General features: G+C 42.3%; 1 protein-coding gene across 1 annotated transcript in view; it reads left to right on the top strand.

Annotated features, from left to right (window-relative positions):
* Positions 1-23,997, top strand: part of CWC27 (CWC27 spliceosome-associated protein homolog) — a 145,560-nt gene that overhangs the window by 73,346 nt on the left and 48,217 nt on the right. The window contains exon 11 of the mRNA XM_015410135.1: positions 15,462-15,565. Within this exon, the coding sequence (XP_015265621.1) occupies positions 15,462-15,565 (104 nt within the window). The remainder of the gene's footprint in view (positions 1-15,461; positions 15,566-23,997) is intronic.

Genomic DNA, 23,997 nt, shown 5'->3' with positions numbered 1-23,997 from the left:
AGGACAAACAGGTCAAACCCTACGCCAAAGGATAAATGGACACAAATCTGACATCAAGAATCACAAAACAGAGAAACCTGTAGGAGAACATTTCAAACTCCCAGGGCACTCCACGGGGGTGCAAAATTGCAAGTTATTGCAACACTCAGGACAATGGACCCCCCAGGGTTTGACAGAGATATCGGCTGCTTATCACACCACACAAGCCAATTCATTCTGTTCTTTCTTATACCCAGAAATTACAGTTTTTTGGTCTTATTTCAAACTTTGTTCTCATATCTGTTGTTCACTCGTAGAATAATAGAATCATGGAGTTGGAGGGAATCTCCAGGCTCGAGTCCAACCCCCTGCACAATGCAGGGAATTCACCAATACCTCCCCACACACATACCTCCAGTGACTGCTATTGCACACCCAGAAGATGACAAAAAAACTCCACGATCTCTAGCCAAACTGGCCTGGAGAAAAAAATCTTCCCTACCCCAAAGTGGCAATCAGCATTTCCCTGGATGTGTAAGAAAGGGTCTTTATTATCTGTATGCCAACATGCTGCTATTTATATGTCCTACTACATATGTTATTCCAATCTTACCTACATTTTTTGCTTGGTTTGTCCTGTCCAGCGCAAGCTGCGCTAAGCCAACACTTTCTAGGTATGAGTCAACGCACGACCACTGAGGAGAGCTTAAATCATCATTATTTAACTTCACACACATTCAGAAGATCATTTACTCACAATCAAGCTGATAGCTGGGTGGAAAGTTACATCTTGTGATCTAGGTCAGTTCTTATAGCCGTAGTGAGAAAAGAGATGAGCTTTCCCTCTCCTTGCAGTAAGGGTTGATGGACAAAGAAACGGAAAAGAACAATAAAACTCCTATCTTTGCGCCTCTGAGCTCAGGAAATTACTCTTAATGAGCCAATCTGGGACCCCTAACTGAGAACTACAATTCCCAGGTGCAACTACTCTTAAAGATACACAGCAGTTTTACTAAACTACAGTTAACGCTGGCTGGGGGCAGCACAAAGAGACTTGGAAAGATGCTTGACTTCACCCAGGAAGAGTAACCTATGTTAACTATTTAGGGTTAGGATTGGCCTTAATAGGATTAGGGTTAGGGTTATTAGTGTTAGGGTTAGGATTGTTAGGGTTATTAGGGTTAGGGATCAGGGTTAAGGTTATTACAGTTAGGTTTAGGGTTACTGGGGTTAGGGTTATTAGGGTTAGGGTTAGGGATTAATGTTAGGGTTTGGGTTATTTGGGTTAGGTTTATTAGGGTTAGGGTCATTAGGGTTGGGTTAGGGTTAGAATTATTAGGATTAGGATTATTAGGGTTAGGGATTAGGGTAAAGGGTTAGGGTTAGCGTTATTAGGGCTAGGGTTAGCATTATTATGGTTAGGGTTATTAGCGTTAGGGTGAGTGGTTTTAGGGTTAGGGTTGCTAGGGTTAGGATTATTAGGGTTGGGTTTAGGTTTATTAGGATTAAGGATTAGGGTAAGGGTTATTAGTTTTATGGATAGGATTATTAGGGTTAGGATTATTAGGGTTAGGGATTAAGTTTAGGGTTATTGTTATTTAGGTTAGGGTTATTAGGGTTAGGATTATTAGGGTTAGGGATCAGAGTTACGGTTATTACAGTTAGGCTTAGGGTTACTAGAGTTAGGGTTATTACGGTTGAGGTTAGGTTAGGGATTAATGTTAGGGTTTGGGTTATTTGGGTTAGGTTTATTAGGGTTAGGAATATTAGGGTTAGGATTATTAGGGTTAGGGTTATTAAGGTTGGGTTAGGGTTAGAATTATTAGGGTTAGGGTTGGGATTATTAGGGTTAGGGTTATTTAGGTTAGGGTTAGCATTAGGGTTATTAGGATTATGGTTTGGGATTAGGGTTTGGGTTATTTGAGTTAGGGTTAGGATTATTAGGGGTAGTTTTAGGAATTAGTGTTAGGGTTCGGATAAGGGTTAGGGATTAAAGTAAGGGTTAGGATTATTAGGGTTAGGTTTAGGATTATTAGAGTTAGTGTTGGGAGTAGGGTAAGGGTTGTTAGGGTTAGGGTGTTTAGGGTTTGGGTTGGGGTTATTAGGGTTAGGTTGAGGGGGTTTAGGGTTAGGGTTATTACGGTGAGGGTTAGGGTTAAGTTTGTTAGGGTTAGGAATTAGGGTTAAGCATTAGGGTTACGGTTATTAGGGTTAGGGTTAGAGATTAGGGTTAGGGTTGTTAGGGTTTTGGTTAGAGTTATTTGGGTTAAAGTTTGGATTGCTAGGGTTAGGGTTAGGAATTAGGGTTAAGCATTAGGGTTCGGATTATTACATGTTCTTGCTGCAACAATGAGGTTAAGTATTAGTTCTCATTGAATCTTCGGTATAGATAGGTCTTGCCAGACATTGAGAAATAGATTTTCTGGTGTTATTGGAATTCTATATCCTGTGATGTATTTAATTTGTAATATGATTTCTCGCCAAATATTTTAAAATTCTGAAAGACCCCTCTTACTTTTTCCGTGTAAGAATAACATACCTACCTGTCTGGGATTGTGACTCCAGAAGATTTATTAAGGCATAAGATTTTGGGGGCTAAAGCCCTTCCTGTCCAATGCAGTACCCCACTGGAATTTATAAGCATGCATTAGGAAGACAGTTGTGAAAGTGTGAATCATTTCTGCCTACATGGATCTTTTGATGTAGGAAAAGTATCATGTGTAAAGTGCCAAATGGCAGGAAACAGGAATTACCAGATAGCCACATAAATAGGTTAATAACGATTCCTTCCAGGCAAACAGCTTACATGACCCAATTTTTAACCAGCCTTACAATATGTGCGTATGGGCAGACTGGTGACATTTTTAATGCGCTAGCAAAAATGTTGTACTTGTATACAAAACTGGGAAATACAGTATCATTGAAAGACTGCCTTCCTTCGCCCTGTATTTTATATGTACATGTGAAACTAAAGTGTGTGTGTGGTGTTGCAGTGATTTCTTTATAATCCAGATCTGGAAAAGTGATTCAAATTCCTGGGTGCCACCATCATTATTTTTTTAGGCACTTTGCGTCTCCAGGGATTTTTACACCTCTGTTTATTATGTCTCCCTCTGTATTTACCGCAGCTGCATATTGAACAGCAGACTTTGCCATGATGCTTAAGGTCTTTTTGTTGGTGAAGTTTGTTTAGAGCTCCAAGGAGAGGCTCAAGTAGCCAGGGGAAAATATGCTTAGTTTCTTGTAGATTGTGGAAATAGTAGACAGGAAGGATACTCTTGTGGTTGGTCTGTTACCATCTGTCAAAAAGTCCAGGTTTCCATTCTGCTTACGTCCCTCATTTCCATTTATATTTCATTTGCAAGACATTTATGAATAGGCCATTTATGGCCTTATTTTCAGAGATCCTATTTTCAGAATGTTGAGCCAGCCATCTCTGTATGATCCAGTTTCTTAAATGCTAAGATTAGTGTTGTAATACTTTCCTGTTTCACCAAGGTTGTTTGAGGCTGAGTTGTTTGTGTCTTTGAATATTATTGACATGATCATTGTAGAACTGCTATTTTTGCTACAGGTTTTAAGATTTATTATACCCAGATAATAATTTGATTCTCTCTCATCATCATCTGAATATCTAATAGTGAAGTCTGGCCCCATCTGCAGATATCTCAATCCAAGGATAAGGGCTACACTAAACAGATTTTCCTGCAAATATGGGGGACCCCCCCCCCAGGTTTGCAGAAAAATCTGAAATCTTAGAAAAAAAATACATTGGGGGCTTTAAATTCCCCCCAGACATGAGGAGGTGGGTTGTGTGCATGCAGGCACAGACAACAGAGTCACCTCTGGTTTTCAGGCAGCCCGGTGGCAGCACTGTGAGCTGGAGAGATGGCAGCGTGGTGGGCAAGCAGGCATTACTCCAAGGATGGGAGGAAGCTGGTGGGCATGCACTGCGCCAGAGATTGGGGAGAGCGGGCAAGGACCCAGCTCAGGAAGAGAAAAAGCAGGTGGGTGAGTGCTGCACCAGCAATGGGGTCCCAGGCAAGCAGAGTGCCAACAGTGGAGGGGAGGAAGAGCAGAACACCGAAAATGGAGGGGAAGCAAGCAGAGAGCTGATGGGGGGGGGAAGGTGAGCAGAAGCCAATGATGGGGGAGGCAAGCACATAGCTGATGATTGGGTGAGGCAAGCGGGTGAGCAGACAGCCGAAATGGAAAATGGGACAGAAAGAAGATAAACTTCAGAGGGGAGAAGCAGTAAAGGAAAACAGAAAGGTGTGGGGAAGATAGGGAAACAAAAACATGAGTGAGTGGGGACAGAGGCTGCCTAGAGGAAACAGAAAAAGGGGGATATGTAGGTGTGAAGGAAAGAGAAGGAAAGGCAAGAGGCTACAAACAAGGATGAAGATGAAAAGGGAAAAAAACAAGAGGAAGAGAAGTGGGATAATCAGATTGTTCCTGCATCCTCCTGTGAGTCCTCCCAGGTCCTTCAACTTGTATATTCTAATAATGAAGCCAGTCAGCCAAATCTGAGGATACTTAATCCAGTGATTGGAGCTATGAACGGGCATGACAGATCTTTCTATAAATAAATACTTTGGGAGGTTAAAACCCCGAGAGTGATAAATCTCGTAGGTTTTTAATCCCCCAGTATTTTTTTAAGGTTTTTAATTTTCTGCAAACTTGGGGCATTTTTCAGTTTTATAGAAAGGTCTCCATGTAACTTAAAAAATGGAAGCCCTCATTGGCAGTTTATAGGCAACCACAGCATTCTAGGCTTGATTTCTGTCAGTAAAAGGCAGGGAAAGGGGACAGGGCCCTTTTCAGGGCTGTTCTGGCCTTTGAGGGAGGACTCATTGGGCCGGGCCAGCAAGCAACCACTGGGTAACTTAATACTACCCAACTTGCATGACTTTTGGGCCAGTCAGATACTTTAAGCCTAAGGAGAAGGTGGGGTTTGGGGAGGGGAGGGGCCTCAGCATGGGACAATGCCATAGAGTCCACCCTTCAAAGCAGCCATTTTCTCCAGGGGAGCTGATCTCCAGGGGAGATCAGTTGTAAAAGCAGGAGATCTCTAGGCCCCACCTGGAGGCTGGCAACCCTAGGTCCTTGAGTGTGCTCTACCATGCAAGCCGGCCTGTCCCAGTGGTCAACACCACACAGCTAGGCCATAGTTTTTCTAGGTAGAGGCTGCTGAGGGGAGATGAAATGCTGAAGACAGGGGGGCAAATAAATGTAGGTTCACTGTTGGGGGGGAAGTAGAGAAGGAATAAGGAAAAGGGGAGAGGCTATGGAGGCTTTCAGGAAAAGGAAAAAAGAAATAATGGGGGAGGGGGAACTGAGATGCCTCCCGTAAGTCCTTATGGGTTCCGGCTTCTTGAAATATGTAATACTGTTCAGTGTGAATAATGCAATATAGTAAAATTAGAATGAAATATTTTAGGAGCACTGAACTTTAATTATTTTAATTCCTAGTTGCATATCTGTGTACTGTCAAAACTAAAATGTGATTACAGACAAATATGTATGTGATCATCGTTTGCTCTTATATTTAGGTACCATTCTATACAATGTTCACCCAGTTATGAGGACACATGTCTATTTTACTATATGCTTATGACTTGCCCATTGCAGATGGTGAAACTGCTAATGTTTTAACTGTGATTAAGAGTTTATTTATTTACTTCATTTATAGGCCACCTTTCTCATTGAGGCTTTGAGGCAGATTACAGAATTAGAAAACAATGCAGTATAGTTGGGAGAAGGCTTGTCTGCAATGCAAGTTCCTGCAGCCTAAAACATGAATAATGCTAATTAAGTTCCTTGTTACACAGGCAGTAACGTAGGTTCTGCAGAACAATATGAATCAGAAAGTTTTCCAGAAAAATTTCCAGTACACTAAGCAGAGTATGATCTGATTTACATTTATTTTAATTTATGTTCAGGTGGGTAGCCGTGTTGATCTGAAGCAGCAGAACAAGTCTGAGTCCAGTGGCACTTTTAAGACTTTAAACTTTGTTGGTCTGAAAGGTGCCACTGGACTCAAACTTTATCTTAATTTATGTTTAGTAAACCAAAAATTAAAAGTATACCATCTTAATTTTTTGAGCCAGTACCAACAAATACTTGACTTAAAATATTTTATTAGGAAAATTAATAAATAAAATGTGATTCAAACATTGTTGCTGTTGTTGTTCAGTCGCACAGTTGAGTCCGACTCTTCACAACCCCATGGACCACATCACACCAGGCCCTCCTGTCTTCCGTTGTGCTCCAGAGTTTGCTTAATTTCATGTTTGCTGCATCGATGACACTATCTAACCATCTCATCCTTTGCCGTCCCCTTCTTCTTTGACCTTCAGTCTTTCCCAACATCAGGGTCTTCTCCAGTGAGGGCTCCCTTCTCATTTCGTGGCCAAAGTATTTGAGCTTCAGTTTCATTATATGGCCTTCCAGGGAACAGTCAGGGTTGATTTCCTTTAGGATTGACTGATTTGATCTCCTTGCAGTCCAAGGGACTCCCAAGAGTCTTCTCCAGCATCATAGTTCAAAAGAATCTATTTTTCGGCGCTCGGCCTTCCTTATAGTCCAACTTCCTTATAGTCCAAACATTATATTCAAGCAGGGGTCTTTTCGTAGAAAAAGAGCTGTAGGAGCTCATTAGCATATGGCATGCTAATGAGCTACTGGGCTATTAGCATATGCCACACCCCCTGACATCACCGGAAGTGATGGCAGAAGGGGAAGCAAAAGGGGGGAGGCATCTTCAAAAGCCTCCCCTCCCCTTCCCTTGGGGGGGGGGGAGCGAAGAGAGAAGGGGTTTAAACCCCTTCTCACTAGAGTTGGGCCACAGGAGGAAAGACAGAAGGAAAGAGAGAGAGTAGAGAGAAGGAAAGAAGGAAGAAGGAAAAAGGAAGGAAAGAGGAAAAGAAATAGAAGGAAAGAAGGAGGGAAAGAAAGAGAAGGGAAGAAGGAGGGAAACAGGGAAAGGAGGAAAAAAGAGAAGGCATGCCACCCCCACCCCTCCAGATCAGTTGAATTCATGACCTGTTTTTTCTTAATGTGGATTGTTATCTGTATTTATGGTTGTATTTTCCCCCCTCCCCTGCAAATCAATAAAACATTTGTGTAGTCTTTCAAGCCCAGTTCCTAGGGATAGCTGGGGGGGGGTGTAACTTTGAAACTGCCCAGTTTGCCTAATATTCTATTGGGAATGGCATTCATTCATTGTTACTAATGTTATGAAACAATCTGTAGAAATGGAATTTCCCCCCCACAAAACTTTGATTAAGATGGGGACCCTGGTTAGTTGGCATATGGTGCTAGAAGAAGAGATTGGAATTATACCCTGCCCTTCACTACCCAAAGGAGTCTCAGAATGTCTTACAAACTTTCCCTTCCTCTCCCCACGACAGAAACCCTGTGAGGTAGGTGGGGCTGAGAGAGCTCTTCCAAGAACTGCTCCTGAGAGAACAGCTCTGAAACAACGTGTAACTTACCCAAAGTCACATCCGGAGCTACATGTGGAGAAGTGGGGAATCAAAGCCAGTTCTCCCAGATTAGAGTCCGCGCTCCCAACCACTACACCAAATTAGCTCCCTATTATTGGCTTTCTATTACTGGCTATTATTATTCTTCCTGACAGCTGTTCTTGCCTCTGCATTATTAAATACTGCTCCTTGTTGTTGGACTTTTGGAACTGGTCTGTCAAAAATGATTTTTGTACTGGACTCTGCATTCTTGCCATATTTTGCTGCCTTGTTGCTATAGTATGTACCTCTGCTGACAGTATCAGGATCACAGGTATAAATTCTGATTCCAAGAACCAGTTCACATGTTTGTGGAATCACATAGAGATTATCATCATCATTGATGTTTTTCCATAATTTAACATAATGGGAATAGCTGTCTCTGTATATAACCCAGTTCTTGCTGTGATTTCTCTGTGCAGTCCTAAATGAGTAAACAATGTGCTGGATTCAGACAGCTTTTATTCTAGTGAAAAGGTGAGGAGGGGATCCCGTTTGACCATAAAAAGGTTATAATGGTGATGGTCATAGGACCTTCATGTACATGCACATGGGATAGAAACTGCACTAAAGAGGATAACTAGACTAATTTTAAGGGGGAAAGCTGGTTGGACCCAACCCAATAGTATTCTTGTATCATTAACCCTTTCGTTATTGGCTCACAAGGAATATTATTTATTTGTTTAATAGATTTTACCCACTTTACTCACTGCTTAGTGCAGTGTAACAGGATTCAAACAATCAGGCTGTCTGGGGAGACCCAAAGCATGGGCCCTATGGCTAAGCATGCCCTATCCTGCATGCACATTACCTGCATAATCCAGTTGGCATTGCTGTGACCAAGTGCACAGTAGTAACATGATGGCCTAAGGTGCAAAGTATTTTCAGATTTGTATGAAGAAATAACTTCCTCCCCCTCCCCCGTCAAGTTGACTTATGGTAGCCACGTAGGGTTTTCAAGACAAGAGACATTCAGAGCTGGTATACCATTGCCTGCCTCCATGTCACAGCCCTGGTATTCCTTCGAAGTCTCCCATCCAAATACTAGCTAGGGCCAACCTTGCTTAGCTTCTGAGATGACTAGATTGGGTTAACCTGGGCTATGAAATACTACCTCACAATATAAAAGGGCCTGCATTTAAGCTCTTTTCACCATTTTTCCTCTGATTATACTGAATGATCCTTTAATTACAAGCCTTACAGTAGTACATTTTCTCAGTACACATTACAGCTGATGTAATATAAAGAATCACAGTCATGGCTGTTGAGCATAAAATGCTCCAGAAAAAAAATATCTGATGAGGGACATTCTAAGCAGGCAGGTGAAATTAAAGTGACAGTGGATTAACTTTTATTAGCTTAGTATTTCTCATTACTTTCAGCATTTTATTTTTTAAAGTCACTCTTTGCAGCAGCCATGCTTGGGTCTTTCTAGCCAGCTTCACTCCAGAACTTACTGTTCACAGGACTGGTTTGCTTTCTCACAAGTGCTCGTCCCACATGTCATGGGATGTTAATGTGTTGTTCTTTGCTAAACTGTTGAAACCTACTTTTGAAACATTGAGTTCTTGTGAGTTCAGGATCATAACAAGGAAGGTTTTTATTCTTAGTGGAAGTGACTTCAGCCTGCAAAGCACAGCATGTGTTCTGCAGTGTCTAACAGCTGGTCCACCCTATTGCTATTAATACTAAAAGTGTTTTTACATGTTGAGAGGACTAATATTAACTAATCCAGACAGCAACTAAATTTGTATATACAAGTGGGGAAAACTAAGGTGCAGAAAGGTGAAATGACTTTCCAATGCAATTCAACTCTGGATTAGGATGCTTGGCAGCTTTTCAGTCTCACTTTAGTATTAAATTCGCTGCTCTATAGATATCTGTATCTATACACACACACACACACACACGCACACACACAAAGTGGGAACCCGTAAGACATCTCACTTGCGGGAGACATCTCATTTCCACCTCAACCAGTATTTCCTCTTTCCTTTCCTGAAAGCCCCCATAGTCTCTCCCCTTTTCCTGCTTCCTTCTCTCCTTCTAGGGTTGCCACCCTTGGGAGGTGTAGAGATCTCCTGGAATCCCAGCAGATCTACCAGTACCAGAGATCAGTTCCCCTTAGGGTAGCCAGATTGTTGGGAAATTCCTGGAAATTTGAGAGTGGAGCCTTGGGAGGGAGTTGTTTGGGGAGGGAAGCAACCTCAGCAGGGTATAATGCCATAAAGTCCACCTTCCAAAGCACCCACTTTCTCCAGGGGAACTGATCTCTGTCGTCTGGAAAGCAGTTATAATTCTGGGTGAACTCCAACCTCCACCTGGAGGTTGGCAGCCCTAGTTCCCCTGGAGGAAAAGGATGCTTTGGAGAGTGGGGTCTATGGCCTTATAATCCTCTGGGGTCCCCCCCTCCTCTCCCCCCCCCCCCCACAGGCTCCTAGGAATTTCTAGGAATTTCCTAACTTCTTTCCCTCATTTTGGCAATCCCCATGTCCTCTCCCTGCCTCATTCTCTCCTTCTTAGCCATTCACCAACCTACCTATTATCTGCCTCCCATCTTCAGCTATATTTATTCTTTATTTACTTCATTGATACCCCACCTTTCTCCACAGTGGGGACCAAAGTAGCTTACATAATTTTATCTCTCCCCTCCTCAAACCCTGCACTCCTCAGACTTCACAGAATTTCCAGGAACATCCCAACCTGGAGTTGGCAACCCTAGCCAGGCCTGGCCCCAATGAATTCTGCCTCAAAGGCAAAAATGGAGCTGGAAAGGGCCTTCCCTCCTCCCCCTGCCTTTTATTGATAGAGCCAAACTTGGAATTCTGTGGTAGCCTAGCGATAGCCATTGAGGGAATCCTTTAATTAATGCTACAGGCACTCCTTTTATCATTTTCAGATTTTTTAACTTGCCCATTGTATTTTTTTTTATAGTTCACATTTTTCTGCAAACCTATGACCCTTTTCAGTTTTGTAGAAAGATCTGTCTTGCCCGTTCACAGTTCCATGACTGGATTTAAGTATCCAAAGATATCCTGACTTCACTATTAGAATATAAGATCTATATCTATAGATAGATACATTCATACATACACACATGTATAATCCTTGCAAATGGACTACAAATCTTGTCTTTGGTCAGTTAATCAGTTCCCCAGCTCCTTCTGTTTCTTGTGCTCAAGGCTTTGACTTCTATTAGTAAACCAAAGTCAGGCAGAAGAAAAGGATATCTCTTTTCTCCCCGCCCCCTAATTACAACAGGCCAAACAATTGCTATGCAGAGCCAGAAGGTCCTGTTCAATAAACTGGATTGGTGCATTTTCAAAACAGCTGTTCTTTGTGCTTTATTTCATGGCAGAAATCTGTAAAGCGTTTGTTTCAGTGGCTAGATGACACCTTAAAACCTACTGACTCATAGGCAGTGTTTGTACAAATAGTTTCACTTTTCCATGCATCAGTTACCTCATTGCAGCAGGGAGAAAGTCTGCCTCCAAGGATCATGAGTATTAGTTAATATTTGTAAAGCACTTGACAAGGAAAAGCACAAAATAAATATTAAGTACTTGTCAAAGAGCAAAGGCTTGGCCTTGTTCCATATTGTAAGAAACTCATCTTCTTTAGCCCTGCCAAATGAATTTAAAACTGCTCAGAAACAAGACCTGTTCATAGGGTTGCTGTCCCCCAGGCTTCCCCACTTTCAGGGCCCCCAATCTGCCCCCCGGCTAGCTGGCCAGCAAGGGAGCCCCACGCCCAAAGAGCCCCATTGTGCCAAATGCAGGGTTGCCACTTTCTGGAAAGTCAGGGAAAGTCAGGGAAATTGTGATTAAAATATATTCAAGCAGTGGATTTTTGACCTGCGGCTGCAAGAGCATGATCTGTTCTTATGGCAACTAGAATAGAGAAGTAGCAGAATACAAGTAGAACTTAATGATGCCCTTTCCCAACCATTTTAGATAGAACGTTTATATAATTTTCAGTGTACCTTTAAAACAATAACAAAAATGTTATGTCATTTGTTAGCATTCAGAGTTTACTTCAATTGAAAATTGGATCTTGGTGTAATTTTTGGTGCAATCGCAAAACAGATGTTGCTGCAGTTAATGTTGAAAGAAGCTGATATTAAATCTCTTTGACAAATATTTTTGCAGTTGAGACTTGTGTAGTTGTAGAGTGGAACCTTACCTTGCATTAATGCAGTACAACCAGTGTCCCCTCTAAGCTGAGTTAGTGTGAGCTAGCTCATAGTTTTTTAGCCTCCGGCTCACACATTCTTGTCTTAGCCCAGGAAGGAGGGCTCCGGAGCAAACTAATTTATGCAGTAGCCAAATCGCTCGCTCACAACTTTCATGCCAGCAGCTCACAAAGTAGAATTTTTGCTCACAAGACTCCACAGCTTAGAGGGACCTATTCATTTTTTAACTTGTGGTTATATTTGAATGGTGGTCAGGGAAATTGACAAACGTTGGTCAGGGAAAGTCAGGGAAATGAAAAATAAAATTTTAGTGGCAACCCTGCAAATGTTAGAGTGTCCTCCGTGCGATGATGTCACTTCTGGGTGATGTCATTGCACCGGCATGTCAGGCTCACGCTAGAAGATCCAGGAACCTGGGCTGGAGCACCCTGCTGGCAGCCAGGCAAGACCTGGCAACCCTACCTGTTCAGTAAAATGTTGTGTCACTGTGCAGCTAAGTGGAGGTATTTGACAGATTTCCTGGGGGTTAGCAATATAATGTAATTTCTCGCCTGCCCCACTACACTGGCATTCTCAGTGGCAAATTAAAAAGACAGAGGAAAAACTGAGTTCGAAGGAAATAGGACCTGGGCCTGAATATAACCCACCCAAGCCTGGACTGATAACCGATGTAAAGCTGAGAGGCGTGAGGTGGTTAGCTGTTAAAAGTGAACAAGAACAAAGATTATTTCCAAACACACACTATTGAGTTGAATATTAACACAACCAGGAGATGTGGGATGTTAGGTTTTACACAGCACATACCTCAAGAACACACAGTTTCGGGTACACTTTGCTGCAGCTTAGCTACACAACAAGCCCAGCAAAACCCTATTGGCCTACTGTAACAATTCAATACACGGAGTTCCCTCAACAAGGCAACCCTTTGGCAAATGACTGTATATTCAGTTGGGGGTACTTCATCAAGGGTTTAAAAGGGGGATTATATTTATTTATTTTAAAAGAATTATGAAGCCAGAATGCCAGCAGGGGGTTGGGGGCTATCCAGTGTTTTGCACGGAGTGTCACATGTATGACTATCTGCCCACTGGGCAGAAGTCTTGGGTGTGTCCTCGGTGCAAGGAGCTCCTGGTTCTCAGGGAACGTGTGTGCTCCCTTGAGGCCAAGGTGGCTGACCTGGAGAAGCAGAGACAGTCAGCTAGGCACACAGAAAAGACTCTCGGGGACTTGTTAGCTACGTCCCACTCTGGATCTGGCAGCCCCGCTGCTGTCAGGGAGCATGAGGGTCTAGGGGAAACAGGGCACCGTGCTGAGGATAAGGGGAATGTGCCCTCAGAAGGGACCTTTTCCCCAGCTGGTGAGCGGCTCTCCTTTTGCACCAAGGAACCATCCCTGAGCAGGGTGGGAGGGAGGCTCTTGGTAGTGGGTGATTCGATCCTTAGGCAGGTAGACAGCTGGGTGGCGAACCCGCGTACTGACCGTATGGTGACTTGCCTGCCTGGTGCGAAGGTAGCGGACATTACGCGTGTTTTAGATAGGCTGGTAGATAGTGCTGGGGAGGAGCCAGTGGTCGTGGTGCATGTCGGCACCAACGATGTGGGGAAATGCAGTCGTGAGGTCCTGGAGGAGAAATTTAGGCTGCTGGGCAGGAAACTTAGGTCCAGGACCTCCAAGGTAGCCTTCTCAGAAGTGTTACCTGTTCCACGCGCAGGGCCGGAGAGACAGGCAGAGATCAGGAGTCTCAATGCGTGGATGAGACGATGGTGTAGGGGGGAAGGGTTCAGGTTTGTTAGGCACTGGGGGGGGGTCAACAGTGGGAGGGCTTCTAATGTCCTGGCCCCACTGCTGGACCTCCTGATGGCACTGGTATTTTTGGCCACTGTGTGACACAGAGTGTTGGACTGGATGGGCCTTTGGCCTGATCCAACATTGGCATCTCTTATGTTCTTATGTTCTTAATTGTGTTTGAAGCTCCTCTTAAATCTCCAAATCATGAAAAAAACACTTTTAGGCGTCTCAGCTAATTAATAAGTTGCAACAGCTTTGAAAAATGAAGCTGATAGAGCTTGTGATTTCTAAAAGAAATTATAAATTATATTTCCTGGCTAGGCAGGTGAAAGGAATGCAGAGATTCAAGCCGCATGGATCGGTGACATGGTAAAGATCCCCAAAGTAGATGTTTGAGTCTTTGTAGATGGTCGCTTCTACCAAATTGTTCCTTTGTCTCTTCCCTTTATTAATAAAATATACTAAACATTTTGTTAGGTAAGGATAACATGGGACAGCAGACTTTCTATGAGAAATAATAATTCATTCAACTTTAAGTGGAAGACAAGAAATAAGGATATTCTGCTTACAATTCCTTTTGTCACCTTTATTCTTGTTTATTGACTGGATGAGGAATTACTGTTATGAAAGAGTGGAGAAAATAGCTACTCTCAGGTATAATGCAGGAATTTGCTGTGCAAGCTCTGTTAGTGCTCTTTAATTCATCTGTTATTCCAGACTTGGCTGCTTGCTCTTGAGTCATCTTTAAGCTTTTGTTGAACTGTGAATAGGATATTTGGGGAAAGTGCTAGGCCAATAATCCTGGGGTATGAAGTCATTGATTTGTTCATCAACACATACAAAGTAGAAAGCAGAACTGAAACTTCATTGTCCCATGCCAGGAGCTGACAGGATAGCTTCCTTCCTCTGCCAAACCATTCTTCACTTCTATATGAAAGCTTTATTTGCCATTCTGGAGAAGGTTATAATTCTATGGAGAGAATCAAGGTGGTTTTCTGGGCTGTTCATGTGATACTAATGAAGTTCCCGTTATTATGGGCTGTGTGATTTAATGCTTGCTTTGTCTTCTCATTCAGAATTTATTTTCTTCCCTTGCCTCCAGGCCCAGAGTAACTCATGCCTGGCTAGAAGAGATTTTATTTTGCCCTTCCTCCTCCTTTGGAGGGGGGACAGGACACCCTGCCCTCAGTTGCCAGGCAAACACAAGGCCGAGCAAGCTTTGGCTTGGAGCAAGCTCCTTTAGCTGACACTATCATTCCTCAAGTCAGTGTCCTGCATAGATGGTACGTTCATAAGACGCCTGATTACTGTTGGCAGTAGTTGGCATTGGTACAGATATAATGCAGACCCATGGTTCAAATCAAGGAAGGAAGGAAGTAGGTTGGACTTGAGGAGGGGAACAGGGAGAGAGATTAAACCATCAAATATGAATGAAATAAACAAATGTTTGCAAACTTGAATATTATAAGGAACTATTTGTTAGGGAGTTGTGATTGGGCTGCAGTTCCAATTTGAGTTTGCTACCAGGTATACTCTCAGGCTTGCCTGTAATATGTGAACGATTCCTGTATAAACACAGGCTGGTTGAGAACACAGATCAGGCCTTCCAGTGGTGGCCTCCACAAGAACACCTGCCCATTGAGACTTGTCTGTACGTCAGTGGTTTAGAAGAAAATTGTACAGTGTTCTGTTTAGGTCTTTTAATGTGGTTTCAACTTGCTTGTTATACTATCTGAATAGGATATTGGAATTAACGTACTTTATTATGTTTAATTATAGCTTTCTCACTGTTTATACTTTCCTGTTAACCATAGTGAGGTTATTTTAAATGAGGCAGATTACTGAATTTTAAAATAAATAGAAACATTCTTTAGGCCTAATCTAAGAGGCACAAATTGCTGTATATTCATATCACAAATTTAATGGCTTTCTAATCTAAGAAAATTAGACAAATTTAAATGTTCTACTCTCTGCAGTGAGGAATTACGGAAAGAAGCACGCCAGCTGAAACGCGAACTGCTAGCAGCTAAGCAAAAGAGAGAAGAAAATGCTTCAAACCCAAAGGAGAATAAAATTGAAGGTAAGAGGTATGGAAAGGTAACATATGCTGATGCAAAGGGTTAATTTCCTTAGGGAGAAGAAGATGCCAGATATCCTCAGGCTATACTGTTCTCCATTTCTTCAGCAAAGCAAATCTTACTGGCTCATGTTCTTGTCTTCACTCACTAGTCTGCTGATTAAGAGTAGGCACTTCACAAATATTATTCAAGATTTTGGCATTTGCCAGGGTATTGCCAAGTGCTTTGACTTTATCCCATGGAATAAGTAGCTACCAGAGACCAGGGAAGTTCTACCACCCACATATTTGGAACAGTTTTAGCACCTCTATCGCTCAGTTTTAGGTTTTGAATACCAACGTTCTTATTTATCCTGGCTTTCGGTGGGATGTAGCTTTGGTTTTCTGGTGGTCAAGGGTCTGGATTTGATAGATAGAGTGCCTGAAGAACTATGGACGGAGGTTCGTGACATTGTACAGGAGGCAGCAATCACCACCATCCCAAAGAAAAAGAAATGCAAGAAAGCAAAGTGGCTTTCTGATGAGGCTTTACAAATAGCAGAGGAAAGAAGGAAAGCGAAAGGCAATGGCGAAAAGGAACGATTTACCCATTTGCCAGGGTATTGTTATCCCATGGAATAAGTAGCTACCAGAGACCAGGGAAGTTCTACCACCCACATATTTGGAACACTTTTAGCACCTATATCACTCAGTTTTAGGTTTTGAGTACAAACGTTCTTATTTATCCTGGCTTTCGGTGGGATGTAGCTTTGGTTTTCTGGTGGTCATGTTGAGGAATCTCCTTTCCTTTGTGGGTTCGTTTTAATTATTTTGATTATTTTTTCTTATTTCATTAAAATTATTGTAAACTGCCTTCAGGATCCTATTGTTGATAGCCAGGATAAAGATGTGTTGAGTGTCTTGGTATAAATTAATGGCTGGCATTGAGAACTGAGGCTGCATAACTTGTTCATCTGTCTAGTCTGCCAGGGTTACATCTCTTACAATGCAATCCTATGCAGAGTTCCTCCAGTCTTAGCCCATTTAAATCAATGGATTGGGGTAACTCTGCGTAGGATTGTATTGTAAGAAATGTAGCTCTCCCCATAAACTGAAGAAACAATACGCAGAAACAAACTGAATGTATTTGCTTGTCTGACGGCATTGTTATCTTCAGCACTTTAGGTAGATCCTGGGGTGCTCTCAGACATCTTAGAATGCTGCACTCTTACTGATTTATTTGATTTCATTTATAATCCTCCCTCTCTCCTGTGGTAACCCAAAGCAATTTACACCATTGTCCTCTCCTCCCTAATCCTCATAACAACTCTGTTTGGCAGGTTAGGCAGACAGTGTGTGACTGGTAGGGTTGCCAGCTCCAGGTTGGGGAATACGTAGAGATTTGGGGGGTGGAGCCTGAGAAGGGCAGGGTTTGGAGAGGGATATAATACCATAGAGTTCACCTTCCAGAGCAGCCAGTTTCTCCAGGTGAACTGATATCTATTCCCTGGAATCAGTTATAATAGTGAGAGATTTCCAGCCATTACCTGAAGGTTGGCAACCCGAGTGATTGGACTAAGGTCTCCCAGCAAGCTTCTGTAGCAGAGTGAGGATTCAGATGCGAGTCTCCCAGATCCTAGTCTGACACTGTAAGTCCAGTGTTCCCTCTAAGCTGAGTTAGTGTGAGCTAGCTCACAGTTTTTTAGCCTCTGACTCACAGATTTTTGTTTTAGCTCAGGAAGGATGGCTCCAGAGCAGACTGATTTCTGCTGTAGCCAAATCGCTTGCTCACAGCTTTAATGCCAGTAGCTCACAAAGTAGAATTTTTGCTCACAAGACTCCACAGCTTAGAGGGAACAAACCACTATACCACCCTGGCTCTCACATAATGTAATAAAATGTAATGGATAGCTGCTGCAGAAACGGTGGGAATTTAATGACAGCGTTTTGCAATTTATTTCCTCCAACTCCACAGCACTAATTTTCATTCTACATCTGTACCAGTATTTTCTGCTGCTGCAGCAACCAAAATATATTCTTCAACCTTTATTTGGGCATCTTAAGCCCCGGTCACACGAGAGGATTTGAGCCGGGAGAGGGACTGATCGGGGGCAGAGCAAACGGGCGCGATCCCACCGCAACATCTGGGAAGTGTTGCGCGCCCGTCCCTGATCTGGCCCTTCCAACGATAACTCGCAGCAAAAAAGAACCACCTACCGAGGTGGTTCTTTCCAAAAAGCAGCATCAAAGCCGGCCGTGGGATCGCCGGCACGTTCTTCCGCCGGCGCATCCCCAGCTCCTGGCCGAACTGCACATGCTCAGACATGCGCAGTTCGGCAGCCTCCCATGGCTTCCTCCCCGGTCTCCCCGGCATCTGATCATGCCGGGGAGCAATTGCACGGCGGCTCACGGGATCTGTATGATCCCGCCGCCGCGTGCCTATTTTGGTGCGGCTTTTAAAAGCCGCACTTTGCCTGTCCTTTTTTTCCCTCGTGTGGCAGGGACCTTACTATCAAAACTGCCCGTTAAAAATTCCTCTGGCTGGTGGTACAGAAACCTCATAATAGTCAGACATAAAAAATGGAATTGAAACAGTGAATATATCACCTGTAATAAAATGATAAATCTATTGTGGCACATTAAAGACTAACAACTTTCTGTAATAAGTATGTTAAAGAAAAAGGAGATGCTTGCAGTGACAGACTTAATCAGTTGCGTAGCATTTTTGTGACATATAGCAAGGATGAACAAAGAGTGTAGACCTGATACACTAGGAAGGCAAGGAGACAAGCAACTCAGCAGCTGCAGGCAAAGACTCAGAATTCCCCTGAGTCCAGTGAGGAAACAATGAGCATAACCATAGAATAAACTCATGACGAACTCACAAAAGCAGGATGTCAGGGATTCATTCATGTATTTGTTTAAAACACATGCATCCTAGTCTCTTATTAAATTTCGGGTGGCTTATGTACAACTTTCAATTAAAGCAATAAAACAAAAACCATAGCAGAAACATCAGCATAAGAAACAGGGGGAAAAAAAATTAAAGCAACCACACAAGCCAATTGAACATAAGACATCTAAATGCCCACAGATCATGACAAGACTAGCACTCAGCTTAAAGCGATCAACGAGTCAGCCATGAAAAGTGACATAATGGAAAGGGGTATAATTATAAGTAAGTTTGGGAAAATAAAAACTTATTTGCCTGGTGCCTAAAAGACAACAGATTTGGCACCTTCTGTAGGGAGTGAGGTTCAGAGCCTTAGTGACAAGACAGGCAAAACCGAGTCTCTGATGCTGATTCCTCTTTCTTTTGAAAGCAAGAAAGCAATTTTAGGGCTTCTGAAGAAAATCTTAACCAGTGGGCAGATTCATATGAGAGAAAGCAGTCACAACATGAGAGTGTTCTGCATCCATGGGAGGAGGAGTGCCAAAACTAACTGTAGACTCAGACAAGGGAGGAAGAGCTGCTGGGGGGTTGGGAAACTATTTAGACATTTTGTCATCTCAGGTGAAATATTAAGGTCAACCTGGGGCATGCATTTCTGCTTAGAACAATTATGCAAACAATTATGCGGCACTTTTTTTGTTCTTAAACAATACCATCGATGACCAGTACTTTTTGTAGAAGGGTTTACCATGAACTTTCTGCTCATCTGGTTTTTCCAGTGTCTAATAGATCAAGATGGGTAGCCATGTTAGTCTGTCTGTAGCAGCAGAAAAGAGCAAAAGTCCATTAGTACATTAATAATGTAATAGGCTTAATAGTGTTTGATAGTTTAATGGTGTTTAATAGTTAGGCTGTCTTGTTTTTCTTCTTGTTTTTCTTCTTCTGGGCTAATTTTTTTAATCCCTTGCTGGTGTCTCTGCATGTAAAAGTTTTATTCAAATTGGCAGCCAATACAGCTGAACCCTGTACAGATGTAGGTATAGGCAATTTTTTCTAAACTACTTTAGAAAGATCAGATATCATTTGCTTTCCGATCTATTATCAAAACAATGGTTTGGTTGTGAATTGGCAAAATTTAGACTAGAAGAGGCAACCTGAGCTTTGAAAATAAAGAGAGGATTTTAAACGGTGGTTATTTGAGATTTCCTTGAGGCAATTTATGGGTTGCATTCAATCATTTAGACATTTCTGAGAGTCATCTTAAGAATGATGGAGGTACACACTGCCCCTATTTTGTGAATCTCAAAGAGCATAATTTTTTTAAAAAGCAAGTTTTTGTTAGTACAAAAAAGAAATGTGCATTTTAAGCCTGAAAAGGTGACATCACATGAGAAAGCGGTAAATGTTCTAAACTGGTGCTTGGAGTCAGTAATGGCCTGGGCTAGATGAGGGTAAAGAAGCTGAAACTTAATCCTGACAAGACAGAGATGCTCTGTATTAGCAGAAAGGCAGACCAGGGACTTGAGATCTCCCTTGTCTTGGATAGAGTGACACTCCCCTTGAAAAGTCTAGTTCACAGTTTGGGAGTGCTGCTCTACATAGTGGTCCCCTTAGACAATCGGGAAGCTGCTGTGGTTCGGGGTACTTTCACCCAGTTTTGACTGGTGCGCCAGCTGTACTTGTTCCTGGCTCAGTCTGATCTAGCTACAGTGATCTATGCTTTAGTTACATCTAGACTGGCTTATTGCAATTGGCTCTGCTTGGAGCTACCCTTGAAGAGGGTTTGGAGGCAGCAGCTAGTGCAGAATGCTGTAGCTAGACTGCTGGTCAAAGCCAGTTACCAGACGTGTGTGACCCCAATCCAACAGCAATTACTCTGGCTTCCAGTCTGCGCCCAAACCCAATTCAAGGTGTCAGTTTTGACCTTTAAAGCCATACATGGGACTGGGATATGTGGAGGACCGTCTTCTCCCATACATTCCTGCCTGAGAACTAAGATCACAGGGAGAGGCCTGTCCACTCAACCAAAGAAGCTTGTCTGGTGGGTATACAAGAGAAGGCCTTTTCAATGGCACCCCCATGATTATGGAACAACTTCCCCAGGGAGGTGCGCCTGGTCCCCTCACTCTCGATCTTTAGGAGGTGACTGAAGACAGTTTTATTCATGGTGGTATTTGATTAGTTCTTCTGCCTACCAACAGTTTTAAGTTATCAATTCTAACTAGTAGTTTTTATGTATTTTATGGTATATTATTATTATTAGTATTATTAGTATTATTAATATTAATATTAATATTGTAAGCTGCCTTGAGTTCCTATAAGGTAGGAAGGTGGCTCGCAAATGTTTTAACAAAAGTAAATAAATAACAACACATGAACCTTAGTTATAGCCAATGCTCCCTCTAAGCTGTGGAGTCTTGTGAGCAAAAATTCTACTTTGTGGGCTACTGGCATTAAAGTTGTGAGCGAGCGATTTGGCTACTGCATAAATTAGTTTGCTCTGGAGCCATCCATCCTGAGCAAAGACAAAAATGTGTGAGCCAGAGGCTAAAAAACTGTGAGCTTGCTCACACTAACTCAGCTTAGAGGGAACGCTGGTTATTTTGACATCTCTGTCAAAAAAGAGATGTTTTATAGCAAAAGTGTATGGCTTCATACAGGCGCAATAAAATCATTTTGAGTCCCTCTTGGTGCTACCCCAGACCTTATGCTGTTTTTTGAGCAGAAGTGTGCAGTTAAGAAGTCCACCCTTTCACATGGGCTGATGCTAAGCTCTGCACTAAAGTATGAGTCATGTTCAGTGTTCCCTCTAAGCTGAGTTAGTGTGAGCTAGCTCAGTTTTTCAGCCTCCAGCTCACACATTTTTGTTTTAGCTCAGAAAGGATGGCCGCAGAACAAACTAATTTATGCAGTAGCCAAATCACTCACTCACAGCGTTAATGCCAGTAGCTCACAAAGTAGACTTTTTGCTCACAAGACTCCACAGCTTAGAGTGAATTCATGTTCCCAGAGCAGTAGCCCAATATTAGGGTTCATTTTGAAGACTACTCTAGCTAGTGATTACTTTTACTTTTTAAAGGAAGTTTCTGGACCCTAGTTTACCTGAAAGCCATATAATTGTCTTTGACACTGCCTGTTCTACTACCACCTGCACTTGTTTTTCAGAAGAGGGCCAAAAGTCAGTGTAGAGCACATTTTTGCACCCAGAAGGTCCCATGGGTAATGCCCAGCGTCTCTAAGTGCTGGAAAAGACAGGTGACTGAGACCTTGATGAGATATGCCAGATGGACAGATGGAATAGACTGTACTGGGCCAATGCTCCAACCTAGAAAAAGGAAGCGTCATGCAAACTTTTGCTTATTCTTGAGCAGTGTGGATTATATGGGCTAATCTTTGACAGTTTTGTGTTTGGAGACTGTTTTGAACTGGATGACTGTCCTGATTACCTTCTTTTAAAACATGATCAGAAGGCTGGTTCCTTTCAGCCCAATGGTTTTATAATTCTGTATTCTTCCACTTCTAAGGACTGGTCCATTTATTTTTTTGTCTCTAATATCAGTCTCTGGCAATCAAAATCTCTCATGTTTTCCTTGAAATTACTTTATGGTGGTAGATTTTCCAGCAACTGTTTTGTGCATTACATTACATCTCTTCCTTCTTTTAATGAAAGAAAATACCCTAGGGCCAACATTTTCACTTTCTTTTTGTAAAAAAAGAGCTGGCATTGTTTCAGGATTTGTCAACACTGTCCCATCAGATTACTGTAAAACAGGATGTGTGCATGTGAGGAAACCAAGTGCCGAGGGGCAGATCAAAATCATTGTTCCTGTTCTGAGCCAGCCATACATGTTCTTGCCACTACATTGTTGTCATTTTGACCCACCTTAATTCTTGAAATTGTGTCCTTCCCATCAGATATGTGTGCATTGCACAGAAAGTTGTTCCCCTCTGTTCTCAAGAATAAGAGTGGAGTACAAAGATTAGTGTTATTCTTTTAGAGAACCCTGCAGAACTTTTAGGTCACTTAAGAAAACTGTTCTCAGAGTGCCACAGCCTTTGAGATTAGGCAAATAGCTCCAATAAACAGGTCCTTTTTAGTGGTGGTACCTTTCCTGTAAACTTCCTTCCCTTAAGGGGCCCACCTCAGGCTCTCTCACTTGCCATCCATCATAGTCTGCATGAGACTTTTCTGTTCAGTCAAGTGCTTGGTTAATGCTGTTCTTGCTTTTTCTTTAGCCATTAATGTGATTTGGTTTGGTTGGTATTTGAAAATGTTATTTAAAATTCTGTTGTAAGGTACCTTAAGAACTCATTTAGGTCTAGTATGCAGAAGAAATATATGTTTAATATATAAATAAGCTCATGTTTTCTGATTGATATTAGTGACTACAGAAAACTTTATGAACTACCTATCATACAAAAATAATATATGAAAATGTAATGAATAGCAAAGATTATCACCATTGTACCTTCTCCATCTCCTTATATTGGTTTGATTTTGTGTGCATGTATGTTAAGTGCTGTCATGTTTCCAGCTTATGGCAACCCTTCTGAATTAATGACCTCCAAAACGTCCTGTTGTTAACAGCCTTGCTCAGGTCTTTCAAACGGAGAGTTGTGGCTTCCTTGATTGAGTCAAACCATCTCATTCTGGGTCTTCCTCTTTTCCTGCTGCCTTCAACTTTTCCTGACATCATTGTCTTTTCCAGTGACTCTTGTCATCTCATCATGTGATCAAAGTATGATAGCCTCAGTTCAGTCATTTTAGCTTCTAGGGAAAGTTCAGGCTTAATTTGATTTTTAACCCACTGATTTGTCTTTTTGGTGGTCCACGTTATCCATAAAACTCTCTTCAAACACTACATTTCAAATTTATTAGTAGCAAATGTTGTCATTTCCTTACACTGTAGTCACATAAAAACATATACAAACCAACCCACTAATATTGGATTTAACCATTACTCTAAATAGGCTGTAAAGAGTGCCTCTCATGACTATGTCAAATTGTTTGTCCTTGTAATTATTTAAAGTTGTGTGTGTTTCTTTAAATGTTGTTAAGTTTCAGAAGAGTAAGGGGATTGAAAGAGGGTGATAAGCAGGGCTTTTTTGGTAGAAAAAGCCCAGCATGAACTCATTAGCATAATAGGCCACACCCAACAGCAGAACCCCATTAGCATATTAGACCATACCCCCTGACAGCACAGCTCATTAGCATATTAGGCCACACCCCATATGTTACCAGAAGTGTGGTCATCCAACCTTTTGCTTCTTATTGTGTTTACTTTGTTGTCAAAACCCTGGGCTTTTTTTTGTAGCAGGAACTTTGCATGTTAGGCCACACACCCCTAATGTAGCCAATCCTAATGAGTGTCTGCTGTTAGGTGTGGCCTATTATGCTAATGAGTTCCTGCTGGGCGTGGCCAACTCAGGAGCCAGCCGGAACTCCGTTCCTGTGCGTTTCTGCCCAAAAATAGCCCTGGTGATTAGTGAGTGAGGTGATTGGTTAGTGACTGAGAGGGTATGGGTGAAGCTAAGAAAAGTGGAGAAAGAGAGAGAGAGAGAG

Source organism: Gekko japonicus, unplaced genomic scaffold (genome assembly GCF_001447785.1).
Source record: "Gekko japonicus isolate JY-2015 unplaced genomic scaffold, Gekko_japonicus_V1.1 scaffold179, whole genome shotgun sequence".
Classification (NCBI taxonomy): domain Eukaryota; kingdom Metazoa; phylum Chordata; class Lepidosauria; order Squamata; family Gekkonidae; genus Gekko; species Gekko japonicus.
This window is presented reverse-complemented; position numbering and strand designations above follow the sequence as displayed.